Genomic DNA, 26125 nt, shown 5'->3' on the forward strand with positions numbered 1-26125 from the left:
CACTTATTGGAAGTCCTAACAGAACACCGCTTGAAAATTTTCAGCCAAATCGGACACAAATTGCGGCTTGTCAGGGCTCAAGAAGTCAAATCGGGAGATCATTTGAAATTGGAGCTATGTCTGGTTATAAAGCGATTCCATATGAGGCAAAGTTGTTGGAAGTCATAACTGAACCCTGCAAAATTTCAGCCGAATCGGACAAGTATTACGTCTTTCAAGGGCTCAAGAAGTCAAATCGGGAGATTGGTTTATATGGGCGCTATATCAGGTTATACACCGATTTAGACCATACTTAACACAGTTGTTAAAAGTCATAACAGAATACTATACGCAAAATTTCAGCCAAATCGGGCGAAAATTGAGGCTTGTAACGGATCAAGAAATCAAATCGGAAGATCGGTTTATATGGGGGCTATATCAGGTTATACACCCGTTTGGACCGTACTTAACATAGTTGTTGAAAGTCATAACAGAATACCAAAGCAAAATTTCAGCCAAATCGGACGAAAATTGAGGCTTGTAACGGTTCAAGAAGTCAAATCGGGAGATCGGTTTATATGGGGGCTATATCAAGTTATACACCGATTTGGACCAAACTTAACACAGTTGTTGAAAGTCATAACAGAAAACTACGTGCAAATTTTCATCTAAATCAGATAAAAATTGCGGCTTCTAGGGTCTCAAGAAGTCATATCGGGAGATCGGTTTATATGGGATCTATATCAGGTTATATACCGATTTGAACCAAACTTAACACGGTTGTTAATAGTCATAACAGAATGCCATACGCAAAATTTCAGCCAAATCGGACGAAAATTTTTTCATCTAAATCAGATAAAAATTGCGGCTTCTAGGGTCTCAAGAAGTCATATCGGGAGATCGGTTTATATGGGAGCTATATCTAAATCTGAACCGATATGGCCCATTTGCAATCCCCAATGACCTACATAAATACTAAGTATCTGTGCAAAATTTCAAGCGGCTAGCTTTAAGCGTTCGAACGCTATCGCGATTTCGACAGACGGATGGATATGGCTTGATCGAATCAAAATGTCGACATGACCCAGAATTTAAATACTTTATGGGGTCCCAGATCAATATTTCGAAGTGTTACAAACGGAATGACTAGGTGGTGGGTAGAAATATTTTTGTTTTTTTTTTTTAAAGGTTATACATCTGTTTTGGTTGCTAGAGCCGGTCATTTTGAATAAATCCTTCTTTTTTGCGTTAGTCGAGCTTAAATAACTACGAGAATGTGTGTTAGGAAGAAGAGATTGTTTTTATGAATTGAAGAAAATAAATTTCCAGCTGTCAGACAATCGGGCATGGATATCACAACCATTGACAGACGCGTTTCTGGGCTGAAGACCCTCATCAGTGCCAAGTGTATCCGTCTGACTGGCCCTGAATTCTTTTCTTCAATTCGTAAAAACAATATCTTCTTCCTAACATACATTCTCGTGGTCATTTAAGCTCGACTAACGCAAGAAAGAAGGACTTAAGCAAGTTTTTAACGAACGTTTTCTTTAAAATCTAAAGAAAATCTAAATTACTGGAATTTTTCATAAAATCTTAAAAATTTTAAAGAATTTCAAATGTTACACCTTGTTGTTAATTTTAAACGTTAAGCTAATTTTTAACGAAATTTTTCTTAAAATACAACAAGCAAATTTCGAAATTCTAATGAAAATCTAGCTTATTATAATTTTTAATAAAATGTTAAAAATTTTGAAAAATAGGCAAAAAAGAAACTTTTTATTGTTTATCCCTTTTTTAAGAATTTTATTTTATTTTCCATAAATTTACAAAAGAACCCCTTACATTTTTTCCAGGGGAAAAGTTTCCCCCAGTTCTCATATGACGGTTTAACACATTATTGACGCCGCACACAAAACACCACTTGTCTGAACAAATAATTGTCCGTCCATTTGCCTTTCGCCCATTTACATGAGAATGTCTTGTGTTTTTGGTTTGTTGTTTTTGTAATGAGGTTTAGGTGAGGGAGCAAAACGTTGTTGTTTTTTTTTACCTTTGTCCCTGTTGTATTGAGACCCATTTAACCTGTTAACAAGTGTTGTGTTGTTTTCTTCTTCTTCTGGTTCTCTTTACATGTTTTTGTAGTTCTTTTGTTCAAATTACACACATTTGTGAATTGTTCTACTCAACAACTTTATTCATATGTTAATTTGGTTTTGAAATTTATTCATTTTCACCTAAGAACAAAGTTTACCAAACACCTTTACACCACTGGTGTTTAGTAAGGCTCTCCCCCCTCCGCCAATCAACACACATAACAAACATACACCCATATGCATATGCATATACATACTTATGCTTAGATGAATACCATGCCTTTGCTCTAGTTGATAATGTGGCTACTCTACATGATAGGTGACCGACCCATATGCTCTATGCTTTACTGAGCTATACTCTCTGGTTCTCTGCCTCTCTTCACTCTGCTATGTGTGTAACTCCTTAATTATGACACCGTTGATTATGAGAATGAAATGAAAAACAACAACGTTGAATGCTCGCACTGTGTGCGTTTCAACGGCCAATGGCTTCTTTGGCGTAATGCCGCAGTGCAAAAGCTCAAGTGACACGCCAAACCAAGCAATTAATGCCAAATCGTAAAATTACTTAATTGATATTTTTACAACTTGTTGAATGGCCAGCTCATAACACCAAGCGGGCGAGCGAGGTAGGCATAGTTGGTTGCAACAAATACAAAAAAAAAAAAAAACAAAGGAATAATAGCAACAACAAAAAAGTAAGCCTAAATTATACAATTAATTAGACAACGTAACGGTATTACGAATGCACCGAATATAGAATGTAAAAAAAACAAATAGAATAACCGAAACTATGACTTAATATCAATTGAACATGATATTCATGGTGAAAGCAGTAAAAAGAAACAATTTGGCTGGACGCAGAATTCTATAATTCATAATTCATAAATCAGAGTCGAAGTTCAAATATGGGATAATTCATACAGATTAAGACGACATTTCAACAAAATTTATTTTCTAAACGTAGGGTAATAAAATTAGTCGATAACGTAACGTGGTTTTAATAACCATAATAATCGTGAACGAAAATATTTTTTAACAAGCAACTGCTAGATGGGCCTTGCAGTACATGGCTTATTGGAAAGCGAAGCCTTTCAAATAAATTTTCAGAATTTCCTGAACGTCAGATGATACAACTATTTGGTAATGTAATGAGGTAGCCTACTACCGATACGTGCACATCGTGTCATAAGACGACACAATAAATAATTATTTTTATGAATATTCCCAACCAAAGAAATTTCAATTTCATTGAAATTTGAGTAACGTTCGGGTAGCAGAATATTAAAATTATTGCGTAACGTAACGTAAGGAAAATATTATGGATACTGCAAGATAATTTTTAAAACAAAAATGTGTACATATTCCCCTTATGTTTTTCACCAACAACACTTCGGATAGCAGAATGTTGAAATTATTATTAACGTAACGTAACAAATAAAATTATAGATACTGAAAAATAGTTTTTAAATCAAAAATGTCCACATACTCCCCTTATGTTTTTTAACAACAACACTTCCAGGCTTAAAAACTTCATAGGAAGTTTTTAATGTGTTTTTTTTACGTTACGTTTTCTAATAGCTTTCTCGTCGATGAGAAACATATTATTTTGTAGTCACTGCCAAAGAAAGTTTTTGTGGCTACATTACGTTTGTGAGTAACTGATGCATATGACAATAATATATTTTTCATCGACGAGAAAGCTATTAGAAAAACGTAACGTGGACATAAAAACTAATATCAACAGAAGAAATATTTAGAAAAAAATACATTGAGGGAAACTTTCAAATCTTTGAGTTGATGAAAATGTGGCGATCTAAAGTATTAAATATGTATTCATAAACTAGTAAGGACTATTAGGATCAGCATGCAATTCTTGACAAATTTGGAAATCGCAACAAGCCTATAACCGGCCTTGGTGTATGTTCATAGTGATATGGGGCAGTTGAATAAAGGTTGCTGGCTCTAGCATCCTCTTTTCAACCTAACTTTATCTACTCGAGCTTGTTATTGTTTTGACTAGTTGTTAAAAAATTAAATCAGGTGTGCCCATTACATTTCTATGCGCTAAATGGTAGAGTGATTATTAAAAACGTAACGTAGGTGTTGAAAACTATAAAATTGCTAAAGAGACAACAGTATAAGAGTTACCATTTAGGCTACAAAAATAGAAGCCGATGCCAAAGAAAGAATTTTTTCAGTGTTTGAAAGATTTATGCTGGCAAAATGTTACAGTTAGTCGGAAACGTAACGTAAACAAAAAATATATGAAAATAATAATAACAATATAGAACCTAAGAAATTGGTGAGGTATTTTCTTTATTTTTTTTTGTTTTTTTTTTAAATTTTATGTCTTCCAGTTTCACTTTGTTTGCTGGGTTATATAAAAATATTAAGATTTTGTTTTTGAACAGATTTTATCACTTCATAACTATAATCTATGATAGAAAATTGCTTAGACAGATTTTACGCCCATACATATTTTTGTTTGGTGGGTTATTTAAAAGCATTGTTGTATAACTTGTTCCGGAACTAGAATATTATTTGATTTTTCGGGGTATATATATTTTAAGAGGAGAAATTTGATTTTTAAAATATTTTAATTAATATTCAACTATTATTCACATGATGGTTAAATTGTTTGCTGGGTAATCGAAATTTTAACTACACCTACACTTTTCCCTATAGGTTAATTGAACTTTAGTACTTTGGTAAACTGAAAAGAAATTTTATTGTTGAGGCCACTGTTCTATGTCCACCTATTACACTGATCTTTTGGGTTCGAATACTGTAAGTCTTTCAACCATGCATAGCCTTTTTGGCGTTTGGAACTAGCAACATACTGGTGGTCCCTTGATTGGGGTCTAATTTTAATCGATCAGGACTCATTGACGCATATCAAAAAAGTCTTACCGTCGCTCTTTAGGGAAACATTCATGGACCAACATCCACAAATAATAATAATATAGGTTAGGTTAGGTAAAAGTGGCTGTCCTTTACAGACTCACTTGGACAATTTTAAGTCCATTGAGATACCACAGTAGCGACAGCCCAAGGCTTCTGGAGGGAATTGAGCCCACGACCCTTGCATTCGTAATCCAAACACGCAACCAACTCGGCTGCCGGGGCGCCCTAATAATATAAGGCGTTTCAAAAAATTTTATTTTTATTTTATTTAAAAAATTGTTTGCTGGGTTATAAATGTATAAATTACTTCCTCATATCACTGACGGAATAAGGCATTTCAAAATTCACCATTCTTGGAAGAAGAAGAAGTTCAAATTATTTTCTATGGAATTTGTTACAAAATGTTTGCTGGGTTGTATAGATAACTTCCCTAAAAACCATAACATCTGTGATTTTCTATCAATTCTAAGAATCCTAAGAGAAACCGCATAGCGGTAGATGACAAAACTAACGTTTTGATTCCATCTAATTTTATTTTAGTTGTTTGCTGGGTTATAGAATCCTCATATCCTTAGCTGGTCCAAAGACCGATTGCAACAAATCGAAAACATACTAAAACCTAACAAACCATAATTTTCTTGCAACACACCACCAGTTGAACCATGCAAGGAGTAGCCATTCTCGATTCATTCTCTTCCCAGCTTTTCCCCTGGCCCCTGATCTTTTGCAAAAGTCCGCCAACGTCAGTGATAACAATAAAATTAAAAATTGTCCACCAATAAAAATGCATAACAAATGACAATGACAAGAATGGGAATGAGGAAAAAAAAAACAGACGACATAAAAGCCGCTAAAGGTATTAGGCTACACAGCGCCAGTCGATTACGCATAAGCAAAGATCTTTGGAATCTTAAACCAAAGCGCTTAGCGGTGTTTTGATTATGCTAAGGATTCATGTTTTCTTACTATAAATGAATTGCTGGTGGCCGTTGGTCTGTCCGTCCACCAACAATGGGACAAGCTGGCTGGCTGTTTGGACGACTAGTTGGCTAGCTGGGAAGACATCGATTATTGGGTTTTTTTTTGTTAAATTAAGCCGCCCGCTGGTGTTGGAACCAGTGTGCTTCAACAGAGTATGTAGTTGGCGGTTTCTTCTTATTTTGGTCTTTGTTGTGTGTGGTGTTTTTTGGGGGGGCCAAAAAGACCAAAAAAAAAAAGAAAGGTCGCCTGGCCATTTGCCGCGCACCGCCGCTTGGTGGTGTATGGCCGGGGTATTACACGCATCATTATATTGACAATGAACATAACAGAGAAACATGATGATGGACAGACAGGCGGACGGACGGACGGACGGACGGACTGAAATTGAACGTTGAAAGGCATTGATGTTGTCCACACAACCAATGATGTAGGTGATGATGAGCTGCCACAGCTCACCGCTGATCGTTGGTGTATTTGGCTTGGCTATGAGCTTGACGCTGCTGTGTACTAATCGTGTTCTCTGGCCACAAGAGATTATGAATGATGATCATTGGACAGCGTTGATTGTTCAAGATAATGATGTTCAATGACGTCTTAACGACAAATTACGTCTATGCTGGGTTATGGGTTTTTCACTATAAGCTGCCGCTTCAATCTAAACAACCAACCATACGTAAGTCCGTCCATCCATACCTCGGTTCTTCCTTGGCCTTCTTGCTCTCCACATTTTTACTTGTCGTTATGGAAGATGAGGAGGTTGATTTTTTTCGGATTTTTGTTTTGGGGGGAACAAATGCGAGAACTACTGCTGTGCCTTGACGCGATTTTTAATTGTTGTTGTTGCTGTTCAAGTTTTTACGTTATTGCCGGCAACGTAAAACAACAACCACCACAATAACAACAACAACAACAACATTAACAGAGTTCAGCAATGAATATTTTTCATTGTTCAGTGTCGAGTATACGTAACGAATTGCATTTCGTTGCGGTCATCTGTGTAGTTGTTGGCAAGCGGGAAACGCTACAGCACCATCACCACAATTCTCCAAAGCACTAAGCCCCATGACATGCCATCCACAAATCCATCCATCTATGGTTGAAAATCGGAGGTTTTGTTGTTTTTTTTTTTTTTTGAATTTTTTCTCTACATTTCACTTTTGAAACTGAATAGTCAGTCAGACTAACTGTCTGACTGACCGATCATCTGCACCAACCACATCGTTGAGTTTATTCATCCTCATTAACGTTAAGAAATCTCGCTTTGAAATCTAAGATTTGGGATTTGTTTGGAGTTTTGAGTTTTTTCTCATTATTCGTTCATCGCCATATGACTACTGTAATGCATTCCCAGCGAATTGAGGAATGTTAAAGGGAATTGAAAATTTCCAATGATTAGCTGAGGCAGCATGCAAAAAAAAAAATTAAATTTTTTGGTCTTTTGTTTGGCGAATCAAAGATTGGTTAAAATAACTGAATGTACTTTTAAATGTATTTTTGAAGTGTTTTTTTTTCTCATGGCTAGCTAGTAGTCAATGTTTTGATTTTTTTTGTTAATTTTTTAATGATTATTAACCATTTTATGTGGTCATATTAGGTGTTTGGGGATTCTAAATGAATTATGACCACTATGGATTATAAATTTTATTGACTTGGTGACAAGCCCCCAGGTTATTATTTTGCCATTAGCATGTCTCATGTATTTCTCGATACATGTAGTTGAGGTTTTAACATTTCATTGCAGTACAACAGGTGTTCAGACTCGAACAAAGTGAATATTTAACATATGCAAATACATATAAGAAACAAGTAAGAGCGTGCTAAGTTCAGCCGGGCCGAATCTTATATACCCTCCACCATGGATCGTATTTGTCGAGTTCTATGCGCGGTATCCCTTTTCAGGCAAACGAAGAAAATTGAATAAGAACTGTTATGCTATTGGAGCTATATCAAGTTATAGTCCCACTCGGACCATAAATGAATTATGAACATTGTAGAAGTCATTGTGTAATATTTCAGTTCATTCGGATAAGAATTGCGCCTTGTAGGGGCTCAAGAAGCAAAATCGGGAGACAGGTTTATATGGGAGCTGTATCAAGCTATTGATCGAATCAGACCATATTAGACACGTATGTTGAAAGTCATGAGAGAAGCCGTTGTACAAAATTTCTGCCAAATCGAATGACAAATGCGCCCTCTAGAGGCTCAAGAAGTCAAGACCCCAGATAGGTTTATATGACAGCTATATCTGGTTATGGACCGATTTCAACCATACTCCGCACAGTTGTTGGAAGTCATAATAAAACAACTCATGTAAAATTTCATTTCAGTCGGATGACAAATGCGCCCTCTAGAGCCTCAAGAAGTCAAGATCCCAGATCGGTTTATATGACAGCTATATCAGGTTATGTACCGATTTGCGCTATACTCAGCACAGTTATTGGATGTCATAACAAAACACCTCATGCGAAATTTCAGCCAAATCGGATGACAATTGCGCGCTCTATTGGCTCAAGAAGTCAAGATCCCAGATCGGTTTATATGGCAGCTATATCAAAACATGAACCGATTTGCGCCATACTCAGCACAGTTACTGCATGTCATAACAAAACACCTCATGTAAAATTTCAAGCAGTTGTTGAAAGTCATAATAAAACACCTCATGTAAAATTTCATTTCAGTCGGATGACAAATGCGCCCTCTAGAGTCTCAAGAAGTCAATATCCCAGATCGGTTTATATGGCAGCTATAACAGGTTATGTACCGATTTGCACCAAACTCAGCACTGTTATTGCAAGTCATAACAAAACTCCTCATGCGAAATTTCAGCCAAATCGGATGAGAATTGCGCCCTCCAGCGGCTCAAGAAGTCAAGATCCAAGATCGGTTTATATGGCAGCTATATCAAAACATAGACCGATTTGCGACATACTCAGCATTGTTATTGGAAGTCATAACAAAACACTTCATGCAAAATTTCAGCCAAATCGGATGAGAATTGCGCCCTCCAGCGGCTCAAGAAGTCAAGATCCCAGATCGGTTTATATGGCAGCTATAACAGGTTATGTACCGATTGGCGCCAAACTCAGCACAGTTATTGTAAGTCATAACAAAACACCTCATGCAAAATTTCATTTAAATCGGTTAAGAATTGCTCCCTCTAGAGGGTCAAGAATTCAAGACCCATGATCGGTTTATACGGCTGCTATATCAAAACATGGAGCGATTTGAAACATACTTAGCACAGTTGTTGAAAGTGATACAAAAACACCATGTGCCAAATTTCTGTCAAATCGGACGAGAATTGCGCCCTCTAGAGGCTCAAGAAGTCAAGACCCAAGATCGGTTTATATGGCAGCTATATCAAAACATGGACCTATTTGACCCATTTATAATCCCAACCGATCTAAGGTATATATGTGTGGTTTAGGGGGAGTATAGGAGAGGCATCCCTGAAACACCTGGCCATAAAACAGATATCAGATTTGAGCCCCCTTAAGGGGTATCTAGGGTGGCCCTGAAAAAATATCAGCAACGTGCTCTACTCTCAAATTTCATTTATCTGATCCCTAATAGCCATTTGTTGGGGGGATTTTATGGAGTGAGACGACTCCCATACACTTGGCCTCAAAATTGGATATCAAATTCGTTCTCTACTATCAAATATCTATTCTTTGAGCCCCTTATTGCCATAGTAGGCAAACATGGCCGGTTTGAAGGGAATTGAGGGGGCCGACCCTGAAATAACATAGTGCTAGAGCACGATTTTGTTTGACCCCATTAATGTCAAGCATTTTGAAGGTGTCTATCAAGATATTCAGGGCAACGGGTCTAGTTCAGATCCACACTAAGTAATTTTTTTTCTGTCTTCAAAATCATTTTTCAAAGCTACCACTTGGGTTACCACATTTTTAAAGATCCGTAGATCCTCCTGTGTCTTTCCCAGTTTGAGGGCAAAAAGTGTACTCTACTACCAAAGACCTTTTATTGCTGTCCTTTTATATCCTGGCCGGCCTTCGTATATTATTTTTAATTCCTGGTTTTTGACTAGGATAGGGGGAGGGGATTGCACTCTGACACATCCTTTCATTTGAGTACAAGATATTCTCTCTCGTCTTACATAACATTTTGGTGTAGTTTTTCTATTGGAAGGAGAGGGTTGCTCCCATTAACGCCAAGAACCAAAAGACAGTTTATTCCAGTCTTTATTGTCGCAATATACATGTCCTTCTGAATGGCGGGACGACTGAACGTGACCCAGATTATTGAATCCTTATATCAACATTAGATTCGAACTCTACTGACATAGACCTTTCTTTTAATTCATATATTATCCCGCTCGAACTAAATGTGCTATTGAAGGGTATTTAGTGAGTGGGCCGGTCGCAGACTCTATCCCAAACATGTATACCAGATCCGTAGTCAACTGCCAAAGAACTTTCGTTTGATACCCATTTTGTGACGTTGGACATTCATGCCCGTTTAAGGGGTTTTGGGGTTGGGGAGGCCCCGTATACACCTTGAACGAAATTCTTATATCAGATGTGTGTACTCAACTTCCAAACACCTATTATTTGAAATCCGTTTTGTCCCAATTGATAATTATGTCCTCCGGGGGGTTTGGGGGGTGGTGAGGCCCCTTAGACACCAAGGATTCACTTATTTTCACTTAGGGTGAAATTTGTATACCAAGTTCATACTCTACTCTTAAATACCCTTCGTTTGATACCAATATTGTCCCAATCGGTACACATGCCCGTCCGAGTGGGTTTTGGGATGGGGCGTCCCCCCAGGTAATTTGACCTCAAAATTTTATACCAATTTAGTGTTTAGGCTGAAATTTTGCACGTAGTGTTTTGTTATGACTTCCAACAACGTTTCTAAGTATGGTCTAAATCGGTATATAACCTGATATACCTGTCATTTAGTCCGACTTCCCAGTTTGAATTTTTGAGCCTCTGGAGGTCGCAATTATTAATCGATTTGCCTGTACTTTAGGAGGTGTTGTTTTTTTTTTTTTGACTGGTCTTTTTCTATTTGAAAAAGTCCGTCAAAGAACACGACAAATGCGACCCATGGTAGAGGGTATATAATATTCGGCCCGGCCGAACTTAGCACGCTTTTACCTGTTGGAATATAGAAACCTTCAAATTACTGCATTTGCCCGAAAACGGCTTCTAGACACTCTCAACAATTTTCAGATTATTTTTGTTTGAATTCTTGAGTTATAAAAAATTGCGGACTTAGGACAAGCCAATTTTCCTCCAAAACATGACTTTATAGGGTTGCCCAAAAAGTAATTGCGGATTTTTCATATAGTCGGCGTTGACAAATTTTTTCACAGCTTGTGACTCTGTAATTGTATTCTTTCTTCTGTCAGTTATCAGCTGTTACTTTTAGCTTGCTTTAAAAAAAAAGTGTAAAAAAAGTATATTTGATTAAAGTTCATTCTAAGATTTATTAAAAATGCATTTACTTTCTTTTAAAAAATCCGCAATTACTTTTTGGGCAACCCAATATATAGGGAAATTTTTTTCAATAGTTTCATTCGTCCATTTTATGTCAGTGAAAACTGCATTGGGATGACTTAACCTAACTCGAGTTAAAATTTTTATAGGACACCTCTATTCCTGGGAATTTTTCTACCCATTTGGCGTTTATGGGTTAAAAATGAAGCGATTTCCATGCACTTTAATATTTTCTTGCCGTTTTTAAGGATTTTTTTTGGCGAAGGTAATAGATTCGAGCAAACATTGTCTTAGTTTAAGCCACTGTTTGAAATTTTCTTCTCCCATTCCTTAACCTTTTCATACCAAAGCAACCTTCATCCTTCACCCAGACATTATAAGCTTTTGCCGAGGGAAGGAAGTCCATAAAATTTTACAGCTTTTCAACAAATAAACAGAAGGCGTTGTAAAGTTCAGAAGATGTAACAACATTTGGCCAACAACAAAGCTGACGAAATCTCATTTCCATTTTAAGCGTTTTTTGGCTTTTCATGGTCAAATTTTCAAAAAAAAGAGAGAAAATTTATGATTTTTCATTCTTATGCCAGGGCACAAAAATTTTACAAAAGCGAAGTAAACAACCAAGCTAGGCCTGCCTTAAACTGTCTATGCGGTAGCACATGCTTACATGCCTTCTTAGTCTGGGCTTTATTTGAACCAAAAAAAAAAAGGATTTGTATGCCCTGAAAGAGGCAAAAAAGCCTCTTTTTTTAATCTGTTGAATAATCCTTTTAAAAAGGCTTTTACGTTGGATTTATGCCTAACCGCGAGTTTTCTTTGGCAGACAGTTTTATTTATGACCCTGGAAATAGTCGAACGATTTTAAGAGTTTCAAGACTACCTTCAAGCCTTGAGATCAGCAGCATGGATTTAAGTGTTGTAGGGGGTCATTAAAGTAGCCAAATATCTGGATGTGTTTCGCTGTTGTATTTTTTTTTTAAAGGAAAAAAATAAAAATATGGCTTTTGATATTCACTAATGGACGTTTAAGAATAGCGTTGCCAACTACTACAATATTTAAAAAGTAAGAGCGGCCGGCCCGGATCTTATATACTCTCCACCATGGATCGCTTTTGTCGAGTTCTATGCGCAATATGCGAATATTAAAGAAGAACTGATATGCTATTGGAGCTATATCAAGTTATGGTCCCATTCGGACCATAAATGAATGCTGAACATTCTAAAAGTCATTGTGTAATATTTCAGTTCATTCGGATAAGAATTACGGCTTGTAGGGGCTCAAGAAGCAAAATCGGGAGATAGGCTTATATGGGAGCTGTATCAAGCTATTGATCGATTCAGACCATATTAGACACGTATGTTGAGAGTCATGAGAGAAGCCGTTGTACAAAATTTCAATCAAATCGGATGACAATTGCGCCCTCTAGAGGCTAAAGAAGTCAAGATCCCAGATCGGTTTATATGGCAGCTATATCTGGTTATGAACCGATTTCAACCATACTAAGCACAGTTGTTGGAAGTCATAATAAAACACATCATGCAAAATTTCAGCGAAATCGGACGAGAATTGCGCCCTCTAGAAACTCTAGAAACTCAAGAAGTCCAGATCCAGGATCGGTTTATACGACAGCTATACCAAAACATGGACCGATTTGAACCATACTTAGCGCAGTTGTTGGAAGTGATACCAAATTACCGCGTGCAAAATTTCAGTCAAATCGGACGAGAATTGCGCCCTCTAGAGGCTGAAGAAGTCAAGACCCAAGATCGGTTTATATGGCAGCTATATCAGGTTATGAACCGATTTGAACCATACTTGACACAGTTGTTGAAAGTCATAGCGAAACACGTCGTGCTAAATTTCATTCCAATCGGATAAGAATTGCGCCCTCTAGAGGCTCAAGAAGTCAAGACCCAAGGTCGGTTTATATGGCAGCTATATCAAAACATGGACCGATTTAAACCATACTTAGCGTAGTTGTAGGAAGTACTACCGAAACACTACATGCAAAATTTTAATAAAATCGGTTAAGAATTGCGCCCTCTAAAGGCTCAAGTAGTCAAGATCCAAGATCGGTTTATATGGCAGCTATATCAAAACATGCACCGATTTGGCCCATTTACAATCCTAACCGAACTACACTTATATAAAGTATTTGTGCAAAATTTCAAGCGGCTAGCTTCACTCCTTCGAAAGTTAGCGTGCTTTCGACAGACGGACGGACGGACGGACATGGCTAGATCGACTTAAAATGACATGACGATCAAGAATAGATACACTTTATGAGGTCTTAGACGCATATTTCGAGGTGTTAAATTAGTATACCCCCATCCTATGGTGGAGGGTATTAAAATTGAATTTGTGTTTATTTGTTTGTCGGTTTGTTTATTTGTTCAAAAACGGATGAACCGATTAACTTGAAATTGTCACATATAATTTTTTGATATCGGAAGGGGGGCGGACCCTCCCCCTTATCCCAAAAGTAATATCCAAAAATAAAAGTCGACCGATCGGGACAATATGGGATTCAAATGAAAGGTATTCAAGAGTAGAGAAGGAATTTCATAATAAAAGTTGGGTCCAAGTACCTGGGGGGCGCCCCAACCCCAAAACCCCCTAAAATAGGTTTTTTGGACGATCATGACAATATGGGACTCAAATGAAAAGTTTTCGGGAGTAGAATACGATTATTGTCAGGTAGTAGGAACAGGCTTCATAATTTTTTGATAACTCCACCGTTACCAACAACACCACCCAAAATCAAAAATGGACCGATCGGGAAAGTATGCGGGAGTAGATAACGAATCTGGCATACAAATTCATGTCAAAGTATAGGGGGTCACTCCACCCCTACAAAAACGCCCAAAATGGGCACATTAGCCAATCACGGATATATGGCACTCGGTTTGTATAGACTGAAAACCGGTAGAACCGATTTTCTCGAAATTTTGTAGGTTGGTCTGGAAGGAACATAGGCTATACAATTTTTCGGTATCGCAAGGGGGACGGACCCTCCCCTTATGCCAAAAATACAAACCAAAATCAAAAGTGGACCAATCGGGACAATATAGGTATCAAATGAAAGGTGTTGGAGTGTAGAATTCGAATATGGTATTGAAATTTGAGTCTAAATACCCATCGGGCCGCCCCAACCCCAAAAGTCCCCCAAACAGACATATTGGACGTTCATGTCAATATGGGTCTCAAATGAAAGGTATTCGGGAGTAGATTACGAATCTGGCTTACAAAATCAGCTCGAAGTATAGGGGGTCACGCCACCCCTTAAATACGCCATTAGACCCATTATGACTATATGATACTTGGCTGAATCGATTTTATAAAAATTTTCATAGATTGTGTATGTTTGTCTGGAAGGAAACATAGGCTATGTAGTTTTCAGATATCGGATGGGGGCCTCTGGGGTCCGTCCCCCTTACCCCAAAAACGCAACCCAAAACCAAAAGTGGACCGATGGGCACACTATGGTTATCAAATTAAAGGTATTGGAGACTAGATAACGAATATCGTATTAAAATTTTGATCCAAATACCCAGCGGGTCGCCCCAACCCCAAAACATCTCTATACAGATATATTCGGTGTTCCTATCAATATGGGACTCAAATGAAAAATATTCGGCATTAGACTACAAATATGGCATACAAAATTAGGTCCAAATAATGGGAGGTCGCCACACCCCCAAATACCCCCAAATGGGCATATAAGCTGACCATGGCTATATGGGACTCAAATGAAAGGTATTTTGGAGTAGATTACGAATATGACATTAAAATTTGAGTTTAAGTCTAGGTGGCACTTTTCCTCCTAAAGATGCGTCAAGTGGGTCATTTGACCCATTATGACAATATGGGACTCAAATGAAAGCTATTTGAGAGTAGAAAACGAATTTGATATCCAATTTAGGGCCAAGTGTTTGGGGGGACATGAAGTTCATTTTAGAAGGTGCTTTAGGGCGTCACCCACTAAACTGAACTTCATATTCCCCCAAACACATGGCTCCAAAATTGGATATCAAATTCGTTTTTTACTCTCTCAGAAAGCTTTCATTTGGGTCCCATATTGTCATAATGGGTCAAATGACCCACTTGACGCATCTTTAGGAGGAAAAGCGCCACCTAGACTTGAACGCAAATTTTAACCTATTTGACAATATGCCCATTGAGGGTATTTGGGAGTGGGGCGACTATGGCAAATTAGAGCTCAAATCAACGGTATTTGAGGGTTAAGAACGAATTTGATATCTATTTTCAAAAACCAAAACACCACCCAAACGGTTCATATTTACCGACCCTGGCAATATGGGGCTCAAATTAAAAAAATGTCCTTCCCCAGCAAATTGTTGTAAACTATTGACTTTGAAAATAGTTAGGGCGTCCATAGATTTTGCTGCATCTTTTGACACTTAACTGGCCCCCTTAGCCAGTTGTTGCTGTTGAGGCTGTTGTTGGCATGCCAAGCTACTGCATAACAACATGCCAATGAACCAAAAGTTGGAGAATTGTTTTTGACACTTGATTTCAACTAAATGTCGCAAACTTTTTCTTTCACGTTTTGTGCAAAACAACTCTGAGCAAACAAAACAAACTAAAGTAGGAGCTGCTATGGAGGTAAGTAAGCAGCAGCTAAAAGTTTTAACATCTCTCGCATAAATATTTATGAAGCCTACGCGATGTTTGGGCTTTACGTATGGCTACTTTAGTATAGTTGTGGGTTTTAGTTAAAATAAAATGTAAGGCATTATCCATACTAACTAGAATTTTAGTTTTAAATAAAGCCATTGTTTTTTTAGATATAATCCCCTGAGATATGTGTGGCAAAAAAAAAAAAAAGTTTGAATAATTTACATAGGTGTGAAAATGGTTCGTTTGAAAGGTCTTAACCTTTTTAAGATGATAATCTTTAACTTTGCTGTTATAAAAGTTTAAGTTGAAAGGGGAAGCATCAAATCGTTTATTCAAAAGCTTTGGCTTTATATTTTCAAACTGGTCAATTAAATCAATAAAGCGTGAACCTCGATTTCCATGTCCGATTTTACATCATAGATTCATTATTTAAAGCATCTATATATTAGACGTAGTATTCCCACCACCATAAGATGGGGGTATACTAAATTCCTCATACCGTTTGCAACACCTCTAAATATTCTTCTAAGACCCTATAAAATATATTGGGTTGCCCAAAAAGTAATTGCGGATTTTTTAAAAGAAAGTAAATGCATTTTTAATAAAACTTAGAATAAACTTTAATCAAATATACTTTTTTTACACTTTTTTTCTAAATCACGCTAAAAGTAACAGCTGATAACTGACAGAAGAAAGAATGCAATTACAGAGTCACAAGCTGTGGAAAATTTGTCAACGCCGACTATATGAAAAATCCGCAATTACTTTTTGGGCAACCCAATATATACTCTTGATCGTCATTACATTTTAAGTCGATTTAGCCATGCCCGTTCGTCTGTCCATCCATTCATCTGTCCGCCGGTCCATTTGTCCAAACCACCCTAACTTCTGAAGGAGTAAAGCTAGGTACTTGAAATTTTCCTCAAATACTTCTCATTAGTGCAGGTCTGTTGGGATAGTAAAATCGCTATATCGGTCCATGTTTTGATGTAGCTGTCATACAAACTGATCTCCGATTTGGAATTCTTTAGCCTCTAGAGGGCGCTATTCTTATCCGATTTGGCTGAAATTTTGCACAATGTGCTTTGTCTTGACTTCCAACAACTGTGCCAAGTATGGTCCAAATCGGTCCATAACCTGATATAGCTGCCATATAAACTGATCTTGGATTTGGAATTCTTTAGCCTCTAGAGGGCGCTATTCTTATCCGCTTTGGCTGAAATTTTGCATAAAGTGTTTTATCTTGATTTCCAACATATGTGCCAAGTATGGTCCAAATCGGTCCATAACCTGATATAGCTGCCATGTAAACCGATCTTCAGATTTGACTTCTTAAGCCACTAGATGGCGCTATTGCCACCCGATTTGGTTGAAATTTTGAAAGAACAGTTTTGCTACAGCTTTCAACTGCCGTGCCAAGTACGATAGTGGGTTCTAAACAAATGTGCCTCAAATTGAAATTGGAAATAAGCCCTTTACTAGGGGTTCTTTTTCATTTTGAAAAATTACCACAAAACAAATTGGGGTCAAATTGCTATTTAGAATTTGGGGTTATTTTCATGATGCAATTGTACCCCAAACACCAACATGCAACTAGAGTGTGCATAATCAACTCAACAAATTTGTTGTTGTTTACAGTGTATATTAGGGGTGTGATATTCGAACTTCGAAATTAGTATACCCCCCATCCTATGGTGGATGATATAAAAAAAAGCAAAAAGCGCCGCAGCGGAAACAATTTTTTTTTGTTCAAAAATCGCGATTTTTTGAAAAAAGCATAAAAGAGCAGGCCACCGTGGGCCAGAGGTTAGCGTGTCCGCCTACGACGCCGGACCCCTGGGTACAAATTCCGGCATCAACAAAACATCAACAAAATTTTCAGCGGTGGTTATCTCCTTACTAATGCTGGCTACATTTGTATGACATCCTGCCGTGTTAAAACTTCCCTACCAAGAGGTAGAGACACCTCTTGCTAGGAATGTTTTTTTAAAAATCGTGCGATTTTTTCAAAATATTTTTGAATTTGTTATAAAGAAAAAAGGAAAAAAGCACTGCCGCAGGGGTCTTAATTTTGTTTTTTTAAAGCAAAAGCACTCCCATATATTCTTAAAAAATGCGCAAGTTTTAGAAAATACATTTATTTTTTTTTTTTTAAGCGTCAAAAAACGCCGCTGGCGAAATATATTCTCAAAAAAGCTAAAAGCGACGCCTGCAAAAAATATTTTAAAAAATCGCGCGATTTTTCGAATATTCTTGAAATGATTTTAAACAAAATTACGCCGTATGCAAAAATAACATTTCCAAAATATCTCGCAATTTTTCGAAATATTTGTAAATTTTCGGAACAAGCAAAACGCACTGCTAGCGAAAAAAATATTTTCAAAAATTGCAAGAGTTTTAAAAAATATTTTTCAATCTTTTTTTTTTTTGAAAAAGTGCCGCAGTCGGTAATTATGAAAATCACGCGATTTTTGAAACTATTGGGTTGCCCAAAAAGTAATTGCGGATTTTTCTTATAGTCGGCGTTGACAAATTTTTTCACAGCTTGTGACTCTGTAATTGCATTCTTTCTTCTGTCAGTTATCAGCTGTTACTTTTAGCTTGCTTTAGAAAAAAAGTGTAAAAAAGTATATTTGATTAAAGTTCATTCTAAGTTTTATTAAAAATGCATTTACTTTCTTTTAAAAAATCCCCAATTACTTTTTGGGCAACCCAATAGTTTGTTTGAAGCATATTTGCATTTTAGATTTTGGATGTAATTTCCTGAAGCCAAATTTTATACCGCCGGTTTATATATTAACCCATCTACCGATTTGACTTCTTCAGCCTCTAGAGGGCGCATTTATTTGGCTGAAATTTTAAAAGTGTATGTATTAAAACAAAGTCATTCAAAGAACGTGTCAAATGCGATCCTTCGAGGAGGGTGCATAATATTCGGCCCGGCTAAATTAAACGCGCTTTTATTTGTTTTACATATAGAAAGCATCAAATGCTAAAAGGCATTGAACATTTTTCCACAAATCTCGCTTAAAATGGTTTTTCAAAACCAATTTTATTAGACTTTTGCAGTTTGTTGACTTTTGATAAGTAAATTTTTTCCTAAAACTTGACATTATAAGAGACAAAAATTGATTTAAATATTATCTTCAATTGTCATATTATTTATAGCAACGGCCACAAATTGTCTTATATATTGCCTCAAAACCCTCTATATTGCCTTTAAAATAATTTTACATTCTGCAGGTGATGGCTTTAAGTAATCATTGATTAAAGCCTAGGCTTAAACGGCATAGTAAGTTGACAAAATAATACCAAGTGTTATACCTATCAATGTAGGGATCACTGACAAAAGTTCCAGGTACAAAGCGAGAAGTAACCAAGGCAGCACATTCATCGATTTCTATTATGAAAAGGATTTAGGCTAGTCTTTCGCCAAAGCCAGTGGTCTTTATCTCAGTGTTTAAGCCTCTAGAAGGGGCTGATGAGATTAAAACACTTTGGTCAGTCTTGTAACATGGGTGCAGCAGGAAAGATTAAAAACAGAAACATTCACAGAAAAACACATGCGACATAAAAATTAAATTTTTAACACACTAAAAAACCTAAAAAACAGATAAGAATTGCGCCCTATAGTGGCTAATGAAGTTAAGTCCCCAGATCAGTTTATATGACAGCTATATCAGGTTATGATCCGATTTGAACCATACTTGGCAAAATTGTTAGATATCATAACAGAATACTTCGTGCAAAGTTCCATTCCAATCGGATATGAATTGCGCCCTCTAGAGGCTCAAGAAATCAAGACCCAAGATCGGTTTATATGACAGCTATATAAGGTTATGGAGCCATTTAAACCATACTTGGCACAGTTGTTGGATGTCATAAAAAAACACGTCGAGCAAATTTTCATTTCAATCGGATAAGAATTGCGCCCTCTAGAGGCTCAAGAAGTCAAGACCCAAGATCGGCATCTATGGCAGCTATATCAAAACATGGACCGATATGGCCCATTTACAATCCCAACCGACCTGCATTAATAAGAAGTATTTGTGCAAAGCTTTTCTCCTTCGAAAGTTAGCGTGCTTTCGACAGGCAGACGGACGGATGAACGGACAGACGGACGGACATGGTTAGATAGACATAAAATGTCACGACGATCAAGAATATGTATGGGGTTTCAGACGAATATTTCGGGTAGTTACAAACAGAATGACGAAATTAGTATACCCCCAACCTATGGTGGAGGGTATAAAAATTTAACTTAGGAGATATCTGTAGCAAATTTTAACTCCATGCTTAGTATATACAGAAAAAAACCTACTAAAATAACACAATTTTCTTAGCCAAAGTGTTTTTGCAATGATTTCAAGCCAAAGAAGGAATACATGAAGATAACGAAGTCGTCCATAAACTTAAGTCCATATATACTAACCATAAGACAAAAATTCCTTAATATAAAGTAAAAATTCTTTCACCGTAAGAATATTTTTCTTAAAAAGTTGTAATATTTTTTTACTTTATTTTTTCTTTTACTTTATTTTTTACATATCTTTTAAGCAAAGACATAATTTTTCTTATTCTAAAGAAATATTTACTTATAAAATAATAGATTTTTTTTTCTAATAATGCAAAATTTTTAAAATGCAATTTAATGAAAAAATTTTAAACATTCTCCTAATTTTTTTTTTCTACATTAAAGTTGTTAACAGTCCAATCTACTTGAATTCTTGGGATTCATAAACAACTCACTCATAAACTATTGCATCATTGTCCTTCGTTTTCACAAAATCCTTTCACAAAAACTATTTCTCCTAAAAAAAGCCATGCATCTAAGAAGACCCATCAATGACTGTATGGAAACATTTTCAAGTTCAAAAGTTCGAAAACAAAGATATTTGCAACTTCTGGAGAAAAAACAACGGAAATGCACACACACAAGAAACAAACAAAAAAAAAAATTTGCAATAAAAGTGTTTTTTTAAATTGTTTAACAAATCAATGAATGGTGGCTAGATGTAACAAATTGAGGTCAACTGGGCAATGAACTTCTGTAAGGAGAAGTTAGCAATATTTTAACTTTAATTGAAATGAATGCCCGTTTGTTGAAAAACATAATCGAACATAGATTGTAAAAATGACTCATAAAATATGTAACAGCGTGCTAAGTTCGGCCGGGCCGAATCTTGGGAATCCACTTCCATGGATTCTGCTATAGTTTAGTATACTCCCATTCCATGGTAGTGGGTATACAAATAAAATATTGACAGTGCCATCCACATTTTCCCGGCTCTATTAAGTATACCGACACTATGCACTCGTACCACCAGACTTAGTCATAATGTTGCCACCGATTGAAGAAAACTTAGGGATAAGGGATTACTACATAGAAAGAAAAATGTTCATGATATTAATGATTTTGTCATAACATATATGAAAAAAAAAAATATAATTTTGCCCCAAAGAAACTTGTCATAACATTTATGAAACTTACTTCATATATATATATGTATGAAACATTTATATTTAAAGGGTGATTTTTTAGCTATTATCTTTTTAGTAACACTGGTTTAAACAGTTTACGCTCGTTTAGTGGTTTGTTTTACCACTACATCAGACAGGTTCTCAAAGAAATGAGAACCTAAAGTGGAACTCCTTCTGCTAGTGCGGGACACACACACAGAAGGTGTTCTATGGTCTCTTCTACCTCGATGTCCCTACAGCTTCTGCGAAAATAGTTGCTGGCAACCTACAGTCTGTCAGCATGTTTTCCGATTGGGCACAATGACTGAGACATCTGTTCTAGCCAATGACAGCAAAGTAGTAGACCTCTTCAAGTCTAGATTAGGCCACATAGTTTTGGAATGCTTACACACCCTCTTTGTGACCATCTATCATTCGTTGTCCTTCGGGCGTGGTCCTGAAAACTTTACTTACTTGTCGCTAGAGACATACCCACAGATTCTAGTGTCCCTGGAATGTGTAGGGTAGTTCCTAGACTCGCAAGCTCATCTGCTTTACAATTCCCTGGGATATCTCTGTGGCCCGGCACCCAGAACAGGTGAATTTTGAACTATTCTGCCGTCTCGTTGAGAGATCTGAGACAGTCGAAGGCGGTTTTTGAGTTCAGAAATACGTTCTCCAGAGATTTAATGGCTGCCTGGTTGTCTGAGAAGATATTTATGCCAAACGTCGTTATGACATTGTATCTTAGTCATTTTACCACATCCTTAATTGCAAAGATCTCTGCTTGATACACATTTCAGTGGTTGGGTAACCTTTTCGATATGACCAGTTCTAGATCTTTAGAGTACACCCCAAAGCACACCAGGTCGTTAAGTTTGGAACCATCCGTATAGAAGTCTATGTAACTTCTGTTACCAGGGATATCGTAGTTCCAATCGGGATAGAGGTATCCTTAACTTTTATCAAAAAGCGGCTGTAATCCACATTGCCTGGAACATCGGATATTGTATCAAGGATGACACAGCGTCCTTGGCCTCAATGACCAATGAGAAAGCTCCCTTAACCATACGGCAGTGGTCGCTGCAATTTGGGTGGCCACAATATCCAGAGGCATAAGATGAAGCATTAAACTCAGTGCATCAGATGGTGTCGTCCTCAGTGCGGCTATGGTGCACAAACAAGCCATCCTTTGCACAAACAAGCCATACTTTGAGTAGTAGATGGACTTTCGAAGCGCCGTCCATCAGACCACAACACCATATATCATTTTAGGTCTGACAACTGCAGTATATACCCAATGCATGACACGCTGTCTAAACTCCCAACTTTTGCCAATGCCTCTCTTGCAGGTGTATAGGGCAAGAGTGGCCTTTCTTGCCCTTTCCAAAATATTGGATTTGAAGTTTAATTTCCTGTCCAGCGCTTTCTTTAAATGGATCATTCTCTCCACCCAAGGAGACAGGTTCCACTGTAGGCAACTTGTATCTCCCGCTGAAAAGAACTGCTTCTGCCTTGCACGGATTTATAACCAAACCACTTTCGGTAGCCCACTTTGCTGGTGCACGTAGAGCTTCCTGAAGTATATCTCTTAGAGCGCGAATATTAACGCAACTGTGAATGGTGAGCGCTATCGTGAGATGATATCCAACTTTTTTTGTGCAAAATACAAGAGCTTGACTTGCATGACATATGGTTTCAACAAGACAGTGCCATATGCCACACAGCCCGCGTAACAATGGATTATTGAGAGGCGAGTTCGGTGAATATTTTATTTCACTTTCGGGACCGGTCAATTGTCGTTATAGCTCTTAAAAAATCACCCTTTACTATGAAAAATAATAAATATTAGGAAAATTTTCTTTACATGTATGTTTTTTCATAGAAAATTTTCATTATATTTATGATTTTTCATAAATGTTATAAAACTTTTCATAACATATATGAATAAAATGTTATAAGAACGAACATAACATTCATGACGAACCTATTTACCTGTGTAGTTGGATGGCAAATACATTTGGATTCAAAGGACGAACGATTTGCGGATCTAATTTTCAGACGAGACGCAGAAATATCCTATGGAGAGGAACTTAACACTAGACAGGGCCAAGATGATACTTTTTTAAGGGAACCGATAATTTTCCGATCATCGTGTATATAGGTGTGATGATCCCACACCAGTGCCAGTTTTGATCCAAATCGGCGTATAAGCTGATATAGCTCCCATATAAACCTGTCTTCCGATCTGAGGCTTTGAGCCCATTGAAGCCACAATTATTATTTTATTATGCTGAAATTTTGGTTTTCTGAAAAGAATTTCAACACTCTTGCAAATCATGGTCCAAATCGGTGCATAACCTGATATAAACCAATCTTCCGGTCTAAGTTCTTGATCTACTGGAAGCCGCAATTATCCTCCGATTTGTCTGAAATTTTGCACGTAGTGTTTTGTTATGACTTTCAACAACAATGCTAAGTGTCTGAAGCACCTGTAAGCCCGTTATCCATTTAGGCTGAAATTTTGCGCTTAGTGTTCTGTTGCGACGTTTATGACTCGTATCAAGTATGGTCGAAATCAGTGCACAGCCTGATATATTTAGATCCCACATGAATGTATCTCCTGGTTTAACATCTTGAGCCCCTGGAAGCCACAATTATTGTCTGATTATACTGAAACAACCATACCAAGTATAGTCCAAATCGGTGTATAACCTGATATAGCTCCCTAAAACCTATCTTCCGATCTGAGGTCCAGAGCCCCTGGAAACCGCAATTATATTCCGATTAGGCTGAAATTTTGCACGCAGTGTTTTGTTACTACTTTCAACAACATTGCTAAGCATGGTCCAAATAGGTGCATAACCTGATATACCTCCCACATAAATTTATCTTTCGATTTAACATCTTGACCACTTGAAAGTCGCAATTATTTTCTCATTTTGTGGTAACCTTGCATTTAGTGTTCTGTTGTGACATCTGCTGCCTGTGACAAGCATGGTACAAATCGGTGATTAGATTGATATATGTAGTTGTCATATAAATTTATCTTTCGATCTAAGGTCTGGATCCTCTTGCGGCAATAATCCTCAGATTTGGCTGAAATTTTGTACGTAGTGCTTTGTTATGACTTCCAACAACCATGGAAAGTAATGTCAAACTGTCGGTCTATAGCCTGATATAGCTCCCATATAAACCGATCTCTACATTCCTCTCAAACTGGAACTCAATACGTTTTTACCAATTTTTTCATAGAATCCTTGGTGGTGGGTGTTTGAGGTTGAACCTTGCCGAATTTTTTCACATTTTTAAAGTCTTTGTAACTAACACTGAAAAATAACAGTTTTTCCATAATAGTTGATCTTCTTTTTGTATTTTCTGAATTTTTTTTAATTTGATTTTTTTGTTGTTTTGTTCCACTCACCTATATTGTGCTGATTGTTGTGTAAAACTGAACCGAACGCCATTAGATCCTTGACCGGCGGTGCTCTCGTACTGAGGGCGGCGAAACCGTCGCCCAAAAATGACGCCAACGCGACAGCCCTAAGGGGCGCTTTTGAGACTTCGGTGAGAATTTTGTGAGTGTCGATAATGGCGGGTTTAATTAAAATATCCAAAGTGGCGCTTGGTGGCACTACAGCAAGGCAGCTTCTAATTGGTATCAATAACCAATGGCGATGTTAATACAAAAAACTCTTAAAGGACTTTAAAAGTCACTTGCACTTTCAACACAAACTTTATGTTAACAAGAGAAAAAAAATTTCTGATGCCGATTTTTTTTTCCAAAATTTTTAACACTAGTCACTCATTTAAAATTCACTTTTTGTTTTCCTTCTCTAACTTTCATATAAAATTTCAATTTTTCGTTATTGTTTTGAAGTTTTATTTTTTTGTTTTTGTACGGCCAACAACAGGTCTTCCAAAAAGTTGCAATGTGTCGTCTATTACAGCGGCGGAACGCGAGAATTTTTGCTTTCTTTTTTTGTAACTTTTTTCAAAACACAACAGTTGGAAAAAAAACGGAAACTTTTTGACGTTAATTAGCGCGCGCAAAAATGTTCATCAGTAGCAACAACTGCAGCGGCGGCGGCGGCGACGACGACGACGACGGCGGAGCAGCAGCCCAGTTATATTTTGCTATACGTCATGGAGGAGGGGGCGTCAGTGGGCTATGTTCTGTTATGGCCTCTAACAAAGGGTGCTGCCTGGACTTAATGGTGGCGAAAGAGGGTCTTAAGAGGAGTATATGCGTATTAATGCATAGAGAGTGTAATTTAATTGTGGCGCGTTTTTGTTGCGTTGATGAAGGTGCTGGTTGGGTTGGGGGGGGAGCGAGTAGGCAGGGGTGTGGATGGCCGCTTACCGAAAGGATTAATGACTTAATTTCTTGTGATCTAGCTACACAGACAAAAGCCGGTAGGTTCAGTTGCTCTAACACTCAACACATACACAAAAATACTTTAGCATGTAAACACACACACACACACACGCATACACACTTGTAACGCAGCTAAGGCGTTTTTAGGTTTTTCCTCAAGTCGTTATAAAGCTTTGGAGGCTATTTTGGCGGTTTTGTTTTGATTTACACTTGGCACTTG

General features: G+C 37.2%; 1 protein-coding gene across 2 annotated transcripts in view; it reads right to left on the reverse strand.

Annotated features, from left to right (window-relative positions):
• The window catches only part of LOC106092977 (LIM/homeobox protein Lhx1), a 233623-nt gene extending 207768 nt beyond the window's left edge, over positions 1-25855 (reverse strand). For both annotated transcript variants that reach the window (XM_059366959.1, XM_059366958.1), the window contains exon 1: positions 24952-25855. In XM_059366959.1, the coding sequence (XP_059222942.1) occupies positions 24952-24994 (43 nt within the window). In that variant the 5' untranslated portion in view covers positions 24995-25855. The remainder of the gene's footprint in view (positions 1-24951) is intronic.
• Between the last annotated feature and the right edge of the window lie 270 nt (positions 25856-26125).

Source organism: Stomoxys calcitrans, chromosome 4 (assembly GCF_963082655.1).
Source record: "Stomoxys calcitrans chromosome 4, idStoCalc2.1, whole genome shotgun sequence".
Lineage (NCBI taxonomy): Eukaryota > Metazoa > Arthropoda > Insecta > Diptera > Muscidae > Stomoxys > Stomoxys calcitrans.